We start from the raw sequence: 12,170 nt of genomic DNA on the forward strand, positions 1-12,170 counted from the left end.
CCCCCCCCCCGCCCCCCGCCGCTCTCTTCCCCGACTCCCCCCCTCGCCTGCCGCCGCCACTCTTCTTCCTCTGCATAAATTCACGTTTCATTTAATATATTATTATTTAATATATTTAATAATAATATTTATTTAATATATTTAATATTATTATTTATTCAATTTATTATTAATTTAAATATTATTTCATGTTTTCAAAAATTAAACCACCAAACGCAGTTTCAGTTTTTTTTAAAACTGAAATCAATCTCTGAATAAAACTACCAAACGCATTTCAGAAATAATTTCAAAATGAAAATGAAAACGTTTTCATTTTCTATTTTCATACAGAAAATAAAATCATTTTGGAAACAATTCCAAACGCACCCGTGGATTTTGCTTGTTGGATTAATATTATTGTTGCTTGAGAAAGAATAATAATTGCTTTAGAGAAATTGCTATCAGTATAGGATTGAATGTTAATTTTCTTGAATTATGAAAATTTGAACAGGATTAATTTTGATGAAATCGGAAACCCTAGAGTCTTAATTTATTGAATTTTATTCCACTGCTCAGCATTGTTTAATTTATTTAATTGTTTTAGTTTTACTTTACTTAATTTTATAAACTCTCTTTTCGATTATTCAAATAAAATTAGGGTTAATATAATTTTGGTAATTAGTAAACAATAATTCTCGTGGGACGATATTCTTATTCACTATTATATTACTTGATTACGATAACATATACTTGCGTTACGATTTTTCACAACAATAAGTCAGGCATTTCTATGTGGTGTAGTTTGAGGAGTAGAGGCTTTGGCATTTGTTGATTTGTCAAGTGCCTCTTGTAACTTAGCAACAATTTGCTCCATGGATGGACGTTGTCTCTTGAGTGCTGTGCATGAAAGAGCCAGCTCAAGTATAAGACCAAAAGCTTCTGTTGAGTACTCTCCTTCCAGTTTAGGATCAGCAAACTCAGTAATGTTACCACCTTTGGTTATAACTTTTGCCTAGCAAGAAGAAATAATATGTATGTAATAAGTTACTTATTTGTAAAACCAAAGGGTGAAAAAAATCATTTTGGGTTGTGATAGAATTATAAAGAGTGAATTATTTCCCACCATTTTGTTTAATGGCATTGGTCTTTGCATATTCATATTGATAACCTTCTTGCCTGAGATGATCTGCAGAAGTACAACACCAAAGCTGTACACATCTCCTGACGATTTTACGCGGCGGTTGCTTCGGTAATCAGGATCGACGTAGCCGAAAGTTCCTCTCACTTCTGAACTGGCATAGGTTTCACCCAGGTCAATAACCTTGGACAATCCGAAGTCGGATAACTTGGCTTGGAAATTCTCACCCAGAAGAATGTTTGTTGGCTGCAAATACAATAGGTCAATTTAGTAGTTACTTTTAGTAAATGCAACAAAGCACAATTTGAAGGTCATTATAAAAATTAAAAATTGTTGTTAAGGTGAATTTAAACACAATTAGCCTTGATTTTAGAATATGCAAGGCCATTAGTAAGCTGAAGTTGATTTATCAAAACAGAATTCTCCCTTTTTAGAAAAAGTAAGCTGTTATAGAAATGAAGAACTTGGACAATCCAAACCTTGATATCGCGGTGGACAATGCAGCCTTCTGAATATGTGTGAAGAAACCGTAAGGCTCGGGCGCTATCGACTGCAATCTCAAGCCTTTGGATCCAGGAAAGGACTTTATCTTTACCTGTTGTGCACAATTCCACGTACATTAGTTGCAAACATTAAGGAATTAAGTCACAAGAAAGAAACTTTGCATAAGGACTCGGAATACCAAAAAGCCATTCTGAGAGGTTTCCATTTGGACAAAGCTCATAGACAAGGAAACAATCATCTTCCCTAAAACAATAACCCAACAAAGAAACAAGGTTTGGGTGTCTGATGCGTGACAAGCTTGTAACTTCTCTGACAAATGTCTCGATGTCTTCATCGTCAACGATGTGCTTAATTGCCACAGGCTGCTTATTTGACAGCATCCCTTTATAGACTTTTCCTGTCATTGCAACAACGTTAAATGTTTAGACAGATTCGATTGAAGGGGTTCCAATTACACTCTCCTTTGTGCATAAAGTTTTCACCTGCATTTCCTTCGCCGATTAAATTCGTTTCGCTTAAATTGTTCGTTGCAGAATACACTTCCTTAATTGGAACTTTTGGGCAGCCAGGCTCCTTAGTAAGCACATCCTTAAATGCTATCATGTAAATACCACAACAAATAATAAGTATGTATCATCTTCATGACATAGCTATGAAATTTTGTTCTGATTTGGCTTCGAAATACTTTAGAGCATACCATCAGTTTTTGTTAGGCCCGTTGATCTGATACATCTTCTATACAAAAGCCATGCAGAAATCAATACAATTACTGCAACCCCTATGAGTCCTCCTATTAGAATCAACACACCTAAAATCCACAAATACTCCTTGTTTTGAGAATTTTTTTTTATATATAATATACGCCAATAAAGCGTATTGAGTGATTGAATGAAAGATTGCAGAATCACCTTTGCTAATGTTAGTCTTCCTACTATGCTTCAACTCTTCATTTCCTGTAATGGGCAAACATAAAGTACAAAAACAAGATTAAGTTGCACAACATAACATTTGGTTGAATTTAATAGAAGGAATGTGAAAATTTTTCACTAGGAAACATACCAGACTTGATTATATGTTCCCCAAGGCATCTAGAAAAGAGGCTGAAATATCTTGTATCATCAATCCTGCTACTAGTAAATGACACCATCACAGCGAACCTGCAGATATCGTTTTCGATCTTCGAAGATGATGAATGTATTCCTTTAATGTCTTCCCAACCCTCCGCACAAGAATCACAAGCTTTCTCCCATGTTCCCACAGAACTCTGAAGTTCACACTTTTCATTCAAACTTCTCAGTTCATCTCCGAATTTATCGGTAACATCAGCAACAGAGAAGTCAGAGCAGCCACCAATACCACTGACCAGCTTCTCAATCCCACAACCAGAAATATTTCCATGAAACTTGGCCAGTGAGACTAAACAGCTGCTCTGCTCAGTAGAGTTCAAAAACACCTTTCCTGTTCGGTTCGCCCTCTGGCCTAACGCATAGAGGTACTCATCAAATGCTGCTCCACAGCAGCTTTTCTGTAAAAACCCTCCCCAATCTCCTCCTTCACAGTTTGAACTAAACAAAGTTGTTGAGAGGTTAAAACTGAGGCTGCAGCCACCTGAATAAGGCTTTGAAACTGCGAATTCAACGGCGAATATCAAGAGGAAGAAGAAGAGGATAAAAGTGAGTTTTGTTACATGCTTAGTCATATCCAATTTGTGACAATTCAATGTTAGCATGTCCATGGCATAGTGTTAATATGAAGAACGATAAATGATCCAAAGTGAAACTGCCTATATGTGTAATAACATGTTAATATAAATTTTTCACGATCAAAGAAAAATTTTTGTTACACAAACATAGAGAAAAATGTGTGGCTATATGGTGTTCATAAAGTTTGGAAATCTTTAGGTGTGGAAGTATATGTAACGCGGATGATTAAATGATTTTGTTAATAGCACTTTTTGAAATTCCAAAGAAAAGTCCCTAATCTCGCTTTTGTTTGCATGTGACAAATGATTGGAAAAGTTTGGATGGATCGTCAAAAAATGAAGTTATGGATAAATTCAACATCTTCCTTTTAATTTTAATAAATAATTTATTGTTTGCCGGCCCATGCAAGCTCAATCTTGTAAATATTCTATGCTTTACCGAAAAAATGTCATTGTAAGCAATCTGTCATTCCATGTTTCTGGCTCTTTGTGCCAACAAATTTGTTTCATGCCAGTTTTATGATGTATATTATAAATCAAAAGCTAGTATTACATTAATTCTTAACCGGCAGAAATTTTTAACTATTAACGACATGTCGTTTATTTTATTTCTTTCATGCCAGTTTTATGATGTATATTATAAATATATATGGATGTAAAGAGAGTATTATGTAATTGGGACGGGGAATGAGAGCAGAAGAGCTTACCCCACCCCGTTCCGTCCCCAGTTTGAGGCAGCAATCTTCTTAACTTTTACTGTTAATGACCTGTATTTTTGTATGCGCGACAGAAAACCCTTTAAAAATGGATTATTTATTGTTTGCCAACAAAACGACATGTTGAGCAAATTTATAAACGACATGTCATTGTCGATACATATTTCTTAAGATATAGGAGAATTAAAGCCCTCCGTTGTCGTCTAAATTTATCAGTTTTTTCTTTTTTTAAGATACCATGCGGAGAACGTGAGTTTTGGTTAAAAAATGGTTATCTGTTTTGGTTAAAAAATGGTTATCGGCTTTGAGAGAGACGACTTTTAATGTGAGTTGGCATTTTAATAAAATAAAATTATTTGACAAGTGACGTCAGAATCACCACGTTCTTGCAGATTTTCAAAATAAATTTATTGTCGGCTCCACGCAAGTAATTAGACATATAACGTAAATTTCTATGGCCTGTTACGATATTTTAGTCACGTTAAAATATAGTCAAAAGTCTTAAAATATTTTAAACAATAAAAATAAAATACTATAATAGTTGTTTTAGCATAAAACGTGAAAATTATTATAATTATTATGCAATTATGTTATATTTAAAATATATCAAAAAGATGTTATAAGCATGTAATTAGAAACGGATTGTTAAGAGTATTTTCAACTCAATTTCAAATTAGTTTGTCAATATCAAGTTTTAGTATTTGAGGATTAAAATCACTTTTTCATGTGGTGTTGTTTTCATACCACACTTGATGGAAAACAAAAAAGAAAAAAAGAAAAACTGATATGTAGTCGCTAACATCCATAAACTTTAAAACGAACTAAAAGTTACTGATCTTCTTAATGAGGATAGTTTGCTACAAGTTTGTGAATTCAATATACAAATTATCAAAATTAAAAATTTAGGGAGATAACCGTGCAATAAGTTTGGAGGAAACAATGTAAAAACAAACAAACAAACAAACTTCGTAAAATTGTCCTCATCGGTCACCAAAAAATTTAATCGAACTAAAAAATGGAAAGAAAGCATAACTTGGATGATATAGAATTGAAAAACGACATTTAATTTAAAAAACCAAATTGACATGAGGATCGATAAACGACAACAGCCATGAGAAATCACACAAAGCCTTAAAAAAAAAAAAAGAAACAATGATAGAAGAAGAAAAAGAATGAACAAACATAATTAAACATGGAAAACGACAAGAATAGGGAGAATGAAAATTGACATGAGGATCGATAAACGACAACAGCCATGAGAAATCACACAAAGCATTAAAAAAAAAAAAGAAACAATGATAGAAGAAGAAAAATAATGAACAAACATAATTAAACATGGAAAACGACAAGAATAGGGAGAATGAAAAAGGATAGACATCTTGAAAACGACGACTAACTAGAAAGAGATCTGGAGATTAAAAAGTAGGAAGAAACGAAAAAGGGGAAAAACCTGGGAAAATTTACAACACCAAACCGAAGGCAATTTTTATAATTAATGTGTTTTAATTGATAAATTAATTTTTCATGATCCATTGACACTAATGTTAAAAATTTAAGACATATAAAAATAAAATAACACTGTTTTAAGTGGTATAACAGACCGTTAAAAAATGTAAAATTAAATATAACAGTTAAAGCAACAAAACTTACCCAATAAAAAATCCTTTCCCCACCATAAATATTGCCCAAGCCGAATGGCATCAAACAAACAATCTGAAAGAAGTGGAAAAAATACACCACCAAACCAATGCATGAACACTAGTTTTAACAGCATCATTACACATGCAAGTAGAACTGCTTGATTTCTGTATATTTTAGAAAATACAGCTGCTTAATTTCTATAAAACAAATAATAAATAATAAAAAAAAAACCCAACTGCTTAATCTAACATAATTAATAATTACTCGCATGATCTACTCCTTTGCATGCTTCCTCGATCAGCTTCTCCAAAGTCTTCCAAGAGGACCCACCTTCTCCGACGGCCTTCCTCGCCATTTCTGCAACTTCTTTCACCTTCTTCCTCACCTCCCTCCCCATCTCTCCCTCCATTAACTCCTTCACCTTCTTCTTCAACTCTTCCCACTTCACAAATGATTTTCCATCGCAGTTCGTTTCTTCTTCTACTCTAATCCCCACCTTCAACTCCTCCACCACCATTTTGGCATTCAGCGGCTGCTCCGCCATCATCGGCCACGCCAGAATCGGCACCGCCGCGCACACGCTCTCCAACACCGAGTTCCAACCGCAGTGGCTCAAAAAGCCTTTTACTTTCTCGTGCATTAATATCTCTCTCTGCTCAACCCACTCTCTCACCACAATTCCCCTCTCTCTCACCCTCTCTTCGAACCCATCTGGCAACTCAATATCTCTCTGCTCTTTCTTCCTCACCACCCACACAAAACTCACTTTCGATTCTTCCAAACCTTTCGCGATTTCTTTCATCTGTTGGGGGGAAATCTCCGCTTGAGTCCCAAACGCGACGTAAAGAACCGAACTTTTTTGATCTAGCCATTGATAAATCCATGGATGATGATTTACATGATTTTCTTGTGATAAATTCGGTTCGGCGAGTAACAGAGGCCCAATACACCACGCCTTGCAGTGATACTCTTTGTTGAAAAGGTCAACGAAATCTTTCTCCATCTCGTAGAAGCTGTTGACCAAAATCCCGAAGCTTCTAGAAGTTGCTTCGGCCGCTTTGGTGACGAAATCGAAATTGCTGCGATCCGGCGCCGTGTCGAAGTCTTTTTTCCTGATCTTGATCCGAGGAAAAGGAGGAATGGTGATTGAATCTTCCACTTCATCGTCGTCGTTGCAATTTCCGTGGAGGAGCCCGTAGCGGATTGCGAGTCTGGTGAGAAGCAAGGAGTAAGTGGGCATGCCGTAGGAGACGAAGCGTGGGACGCCAAGCTTGGCGGCGGAGTCGAGGGTCCACCAGAGGAAGCCGTCGGAGACTATGAAGCTGACATGTGGAAGGAGATTCCGGAGGGCGATATCGAAGTGAGGTTTCAGGAGCTCGGTGGATCGAGCGAAGGAGTGGAAGAGGGACATGCAGGGGAGTTGGTCGGTGCTCTCGACGCCGGCGGGGATGCCGGGGAGTTTTTCCGGGAAAGGGAGGGAGACGATGGTGGCGGAGGTGTCGGAGAGAAAGTCGGCGATGAAGGGGCGGTTGGCGGAGGTGGTGAAGAAGGTGACCGAAATGCGGCGGCGGAGGAGGAGGCGGGCTAGATGGAGGAGTGGGATTGTGTGGCCTTTTGACATGAAGGGGAAGATAACGACATGTCGTTTTGGGGGTGATGGATCAGTTTTGGGCTCGATAGCCGATTCCATCGTTCTGTTCTTTCTAGATCCCAATCAGCCTCTTATCTTGAACCAAACCACTGTCTAGGGAAGCCATTAATAGAGGGAAAATGCTTGTCACGTGACATACACAGGGCATCACAGGACCCACTTTCTGTTACTTATCAATAGTATCCTTTAGGCCCCGTTTGGTTCTAGTTGGAAAGATGGAGAGTAAGAAGGATGGAAAGAGTTAGATAAAAGAGAGTAAGAAGAATGAATAATATTATAGCAATCCTTCGTATTATTTGATAAAATAAAGGAGGTGTTAAAAGAATAGATGACAATTCCTTATTAAATTACTATATTATAATTTAATCAAATGGTAAAATAGTCTTTTAAAGTTAAAAGTGGATGAATTGTTTGAGGACTTGTTTAGTTCGTTAATTCGAATTTTTAATTTGAGTTGAGATGTGACTTTATGTGAAAACTTTTTACTGTAACAAAAAAGTTAGATGTGACTGTTTCTGAGAGCTTTTTACTGTAGTAAAACTCGAATAGGTGAAATGAACGGGGCATAAATTTTTCCATTAATACAAGGATTCAATTTGGTGAGTCATAAGGGAAAGGATACCCCTCCATCTCTCCTCTTTCTTCTCTCTCTCCAATCAAATAAGAGATTAAGGCCGTGTTTAGAATTAATCCCGTTTTTATTTTTTTACGTTTTTCGAGAAAAAATGAAAAACGTTTTTAAAACGGCGTTTGGCGCAATAAAAATAAAAAATAAAAATAAAAAATGATTTTTTGGTTTAGTGTAAAATGAGAGAAATGAAAAACGTCATTTTTCATTTTTTATTTTCGTTTTCTCATCTCTCGAGCAGAGATAAGGAGAGAGAGACATTAATGAGTTTTTTTATACTGAAAACAATCTCTTGATAAAATTACCAAACGTATTTTTAAAAATAATTTCTGTCTCAGATTGAAAACGTTTTCATTTTCATTTTCATACAAAAAATAAAATCATTTTGAAACGAATTCCAAACGCACTCTAAGGGGTTGTTCTTTTGGAGTGTAATTTTGAGTTGAATTTAAGTTATAACTTGAGTTAAAGTTGTAACTTGAATAAAGTTGAATAAAGTTAAATAAAGTTGAAACTAAAAAGAACATAAACTTAAATAAAGTTAGAACTCGAATTATCTTTTTTTTAATTTTTTAGACAAAAAAACAACCCTTAAATCTCTCTCTCTCTCCTTTCATCCCTTCATCATCCTATCAAGCATACTCTTGTGTACTGCCACTCTCACTTTTTATTAATTGTGATGGTTGAGTTAATTTTGTTTTTAAGTATTTTTTTAGCAAGCTAATAAAAAAAGTCAAAAAGGCTCAGCATTATATAACACCACACGTTAAGATAAAATTTGCAAATACGAATATATGATCAACTTTCTAGTAGTTGTAGTATTAATCTTACGGGTGACAATCATTTTTCTAAAACTCAAGTGCTAATTCTAGTTGTAAATTTTGCTATTCACGTGATGAACTAAATCAGTCATGCATATGTCACTTTGTTTTTTTTTTTTTTTACTTATGAATTGGGCTTATCGAGGCAAGAGCATAAAGAAACTCCTTTTTAATAATGTTTTTTTCCTAAAGAAATTATGAGACCGTTTGGTTAGAAAATTTATTCTATGATTCGAATCATAGTTCATGATTTGTTATAATATTTTCTCTCATAAATAGCACACGTAAATTAAAAATAATTTTAATCTCATGATTTTAATTCATGAACCAAACAGGCTCTAACTTGTAAAAAGAAAATTTTGGAAACCGTGCCATATTTATGCAAATTTTGTTGTCAGCTGCTTTTAAAATTCTTTGGTTTTGTTAATTTCATTACTCAAATTATAATTCAAATTACATTATCATTGTATTTTTTTATAAAAAATTAAATTTAATTTTTTGTTATAATATTTTTTTCTCATAAATAATAACTCGAGTTATGATTTGAGTTATCAAATGAATATTCTTTTTATATTTAAATTTCTGTTAAAAAAACAAATAAAAATCACATGAGCTCGTTTAGTTCGCTAATTCGAGTTTTTAATTCGAGTTGAGATGTAACTTTGTGTGAGAACTTTTTACTGTAGCAAAAAAGTTAGATGTGACTATTTTTAAGAGTTTTTTACTGTAATAAAACTCGAATTCTAAACACAAATCGGTGAAATGAACGGGGTCAAGTCGTTTTCCATATGATTTTCTTTAGTTTTATTAATTTCATTATTCAAGTCATATCACTACAGTATTTATTCTCATAAAAATTTAAATTTAACTTTTTTTCTATAGTGTTTTTTCTCACAAGTCATAACTTAAGTTATGACTTGAGTTGTCAAATGTACATTCCCTTTATATTTGGATTTCTGTTGAAAAGAAATTGACAAAAACCATATGACCACACTTAATCTTCTATTTTTTCGTTTGATTTTAACAGAAATTATAACAAAATGAGTTAAATGAGAACAATTTAAAATTCAGTAAATAAAGTAAGAATTTTTAAAATTTAATTGACAAACTTACCAATATAATGCTAATACCAATAATATATTTAACATTACTTTTTTTTATCTCCAATGTAATGACCCCACTAAGCGTTGAAAGTTAACAGGACCACACTATTTCTTTTTTCCGTTTCCAATATAATGCTAATGTTAATAGTATATTTAATATTAAAAAGTATTATATGTGTTATTTTTATTTTTTCTTCAATGCATAATGCTATTTAAAATGTTAAATCTACTTTTTTACATAATCATTAAGGCGACGTTTAGTTCATGGGTTCAAAACCATAGTTCATGATTCTAATTTTTAAAATTTAAATTTTTTATGAGAGAAAAACAATATAGTAAACTAAGAACTATGATTCAGAATTAGATCAGAACCTTCAAAACAAACGAAACATAAGCTTTAAAAGTTGTAAAAGTAAACTTATATTTAAAAATAATTAAAAAATGTAAAAGTTACAATGATTTTTAAAAAAAATCAAAAATTTCAATCAATATCAATCAAATGTCAAATTTCTCATGTGGTATACTTGATAGGAAATTTACCACAAAGTATAACCTATGAAAAATTTAGCACAACAAACAATATTATTAGATAATATTTTTATACTAAAATACTAAATTTACAATTAATACATTAATTATTGCATTTGAGATACTCTTATAGTCCTTCGTAATTTCTTAGAGTATTGGAATCAACTAATATAATTTAAACTGCACATCTCCAAGGCTAATCTTTCATATGGGCGTGGTCTAGTTCTGTAAAGATTGCAGAACTTTTGATTCAATCACATGGCCATTGGCCAACATGACATGAAAAGCCAAAAAAAAAAAAAAAAAAAAAAAAAAAAAAAAAAAGAGGAAAAAAAAAAAAAAAAAATAAAAATATAAAGCATTACCAAAGTGGTGGTACTTAGCATTTCCAAAAAAAAAAAAAAAAAAAAAAAAAAAAAAAAAAAAAGAGGAAAAAAAAAAAACACATTAAGTAATTATATGCATTACCAAAGTGGTGGTACTTAGCATTTCCAACATCCATTACAGGTTGAATAATCTCTCTCGCACTCCACTTTGGCTCTCCCCTAATTCAACACCAGAAAGTGAATTACCAAATTCTGTAGTTCCCATTGCTTGATTCCTTCTAAACTCAATTGTTATCACTCATTTCGCCACTAAATTGACCAGTACTACCTTCTACTAGTACTACTACTCCCTGGCTCTGTCCCACCTCAATCCTTACTTTCTCAAATGACCACTTCTTTCTGCCGTTTGGCTCTCTCCTATCATCTCAAGGCTCGCATCAGGATCACCGCTCCCCTTGCTCGAATCAGCGCTTGTTCGGCACATCGGGCAAAAGGGTGCCTGCAAAAGCCACGCATCGACGCACTCGGCGTGGAAACTGTGCTTGCAGATTGGCAACAATCTGCACTTCTCCCCAACCTGAAAGCTCTCCAAACAAACCGCACAATCCACAGGACTAGTTGCTGTGTCTTTGGTCATGTAATCAAAGCAAGGAAGCTTTTCCAAGTCGTCTTTAGACATGCTTGTGCTGCCTGTAATATCACTACCGTTGCTCCCTCTCTCCATCGCCACAGAGACGTTGCCGAATCCTCTTCTGAAAGCCCTTCCAACAATACAAACGTGGACGAAGATCAACAACCCAATGCCCACAAACAAGAAAATTATTGATAATATGATGGCCATTACCATGACCTGCCCTGCCACTGTCATAACGCGGTTGTTAACCATACTGATTCTTCACCATTCCTTTCTTGTTTCTCTTATTTAACGACGACCCAGATGATCAAAAACGCATACGAACATAATTGAATTGAAGGCATAGCCAAAGCTTATTTTTCAGCTATAAAATTCTGCAATACCAAATCTGTTGATATGTGGATTTGAAACATTTTGTGCTGGAGTTCAAGAAGATCAGAGGTAGAATATACCATTTAGAAAAAGGTAGGATGGTTTCAATCCTATTAAGACATAGAACCTGATCAGTCAGGACAAGAAGTAGATAACCTATAAACTTCTGATTTGGAAATAAGCAACATGTTTAAAAATATTAACTGTGTATTATTTAAGTGGGCATTGGGTTGCTCTCTATAATGAAGTGGGTAGGCTAAGAATCAAATGACACAAGTCCAGACAAAAATATGATTGTGACATTGTTTTAAACTCATCTTTTTGAACTCTCTCTCTGCCTTCCTGTTGAATGTACTTTTTGTTCTATATATACTAGTTTTTTTTTTTTTTTTTTAATTCTTTTCATTATTGGAATCAGGTGAAATAT

The 12,170-nt window shown here is 34.1% G+C and overlaps 3 protein-coding genes across 3 annotated transcripts; all 3 read right to left on the bottom strand.

Annotated features, from left to right (window-relative positions):
* Positions 1-757: 757 nt before the first annotated feature.
* LOC21391783 (probable receptor-like protein kinase At5g18500) lies at positions 758-3,356 on the bottom strand. The gene is made up of 8 exons (XM_024175643.1): positions 2,681-3,356; positions 2,530-2,574; positions 2,319-2,411; positions 2,104-2,217; positions 1,800-2,018; positions 1,597-1,712; positions 1,103-1,363; positions 758-991 (listed from the first exon to the last, which is right to left on the bottom strand). The coding sequence occupies exons 1-8, from the start codon at positions 3,354-3,356 to the stop codon at positions 758-760; spliced, it is 1,758 nt and encodes a 585-aa protein (XP_024031411.1).
* A 2,577-nt stretch (positions 3,357-5,933) lies between these two features.
* LOC21391784 (UDP-glycosyltransferase 90A1) lies at positions 5,934-7,415 on the bottom strand. The gene has a single exon (XM_010113455.2). It carries the CDS (start codon positions 7,368-7,370, stop codon positions 5,934-5,936), a length of 1,437 nt encoding a protein of 478 aa, XP_010111757.1. The 5' UTR covers positions 7,371-7,415.
* A 3,695-nt stretch (positions 7,416-11,110) lies between these two features.
* LOC21391785 (RING-H2 finger protein ATL74) lies at positions 11,111-11,578 on the bottom strand. The gene has a single exon (XM_010113456.2). It carries the CDS (start codon positions 11,576-11,578, stop codon positions 11,111-11,113), a length of 468 nt encoding a protein of 155 aa, XP_010111758.2.
* Positions 11,579-12,170: the final 592 nt, after the last annotated feature.

The sequence above is a fragment of the Morus notabilis genome, unplaced genomic scaffold, assembly GCF_000414095.1.
Source record: "Morus notabilis unplaced genomic scaffold, ASM41409v2 Scaffold1008, whole genome shotgun sequence".
NCBI lineage: Eukaryota > Viridiplantae > Streptophyta > Magnoliopsida > Rosales > Moraceae > Morus > Morus notabilis.

Bases quoted from the DNA above. Each gene is read 5' to 3' on its own strand.
- LOC21391785 (XM_010113456.2), bottom strand. From the start codon at position 11,578: ATGGCCATCATATTATCAATAATTTTCTTGTTTGTGGGCATTGGGTTG.
- LOC21391784 (XM_010113455.2), bottom strand. From the start codon at position 7,370: ATGGAATCGGCTATCGAGCCCAAAACTGATCCATCACCCCCAAAACGA.
- LOC21391783 (XM_024175643.1), bottom strand. From the start codon at position 3,356: ATGGACATGCTAACATTGAATTGTCACAAATTGGATATGACTAAGCAT. The intron at 2,575-2,680 runs GTATGTTTCCTA...TGCCCATTACAG, and splicing joins GGAACATATAATCAAGTCTG to GAAATGAAGAGTTGAAGCAT. The intron at 992-1,102 runs GTGGGAAATAAT...TCTTCTTGCTAG, and splicing joins CAATGCCATTAAACAAAATG to GCAAAAGTTATAACCAAAGG.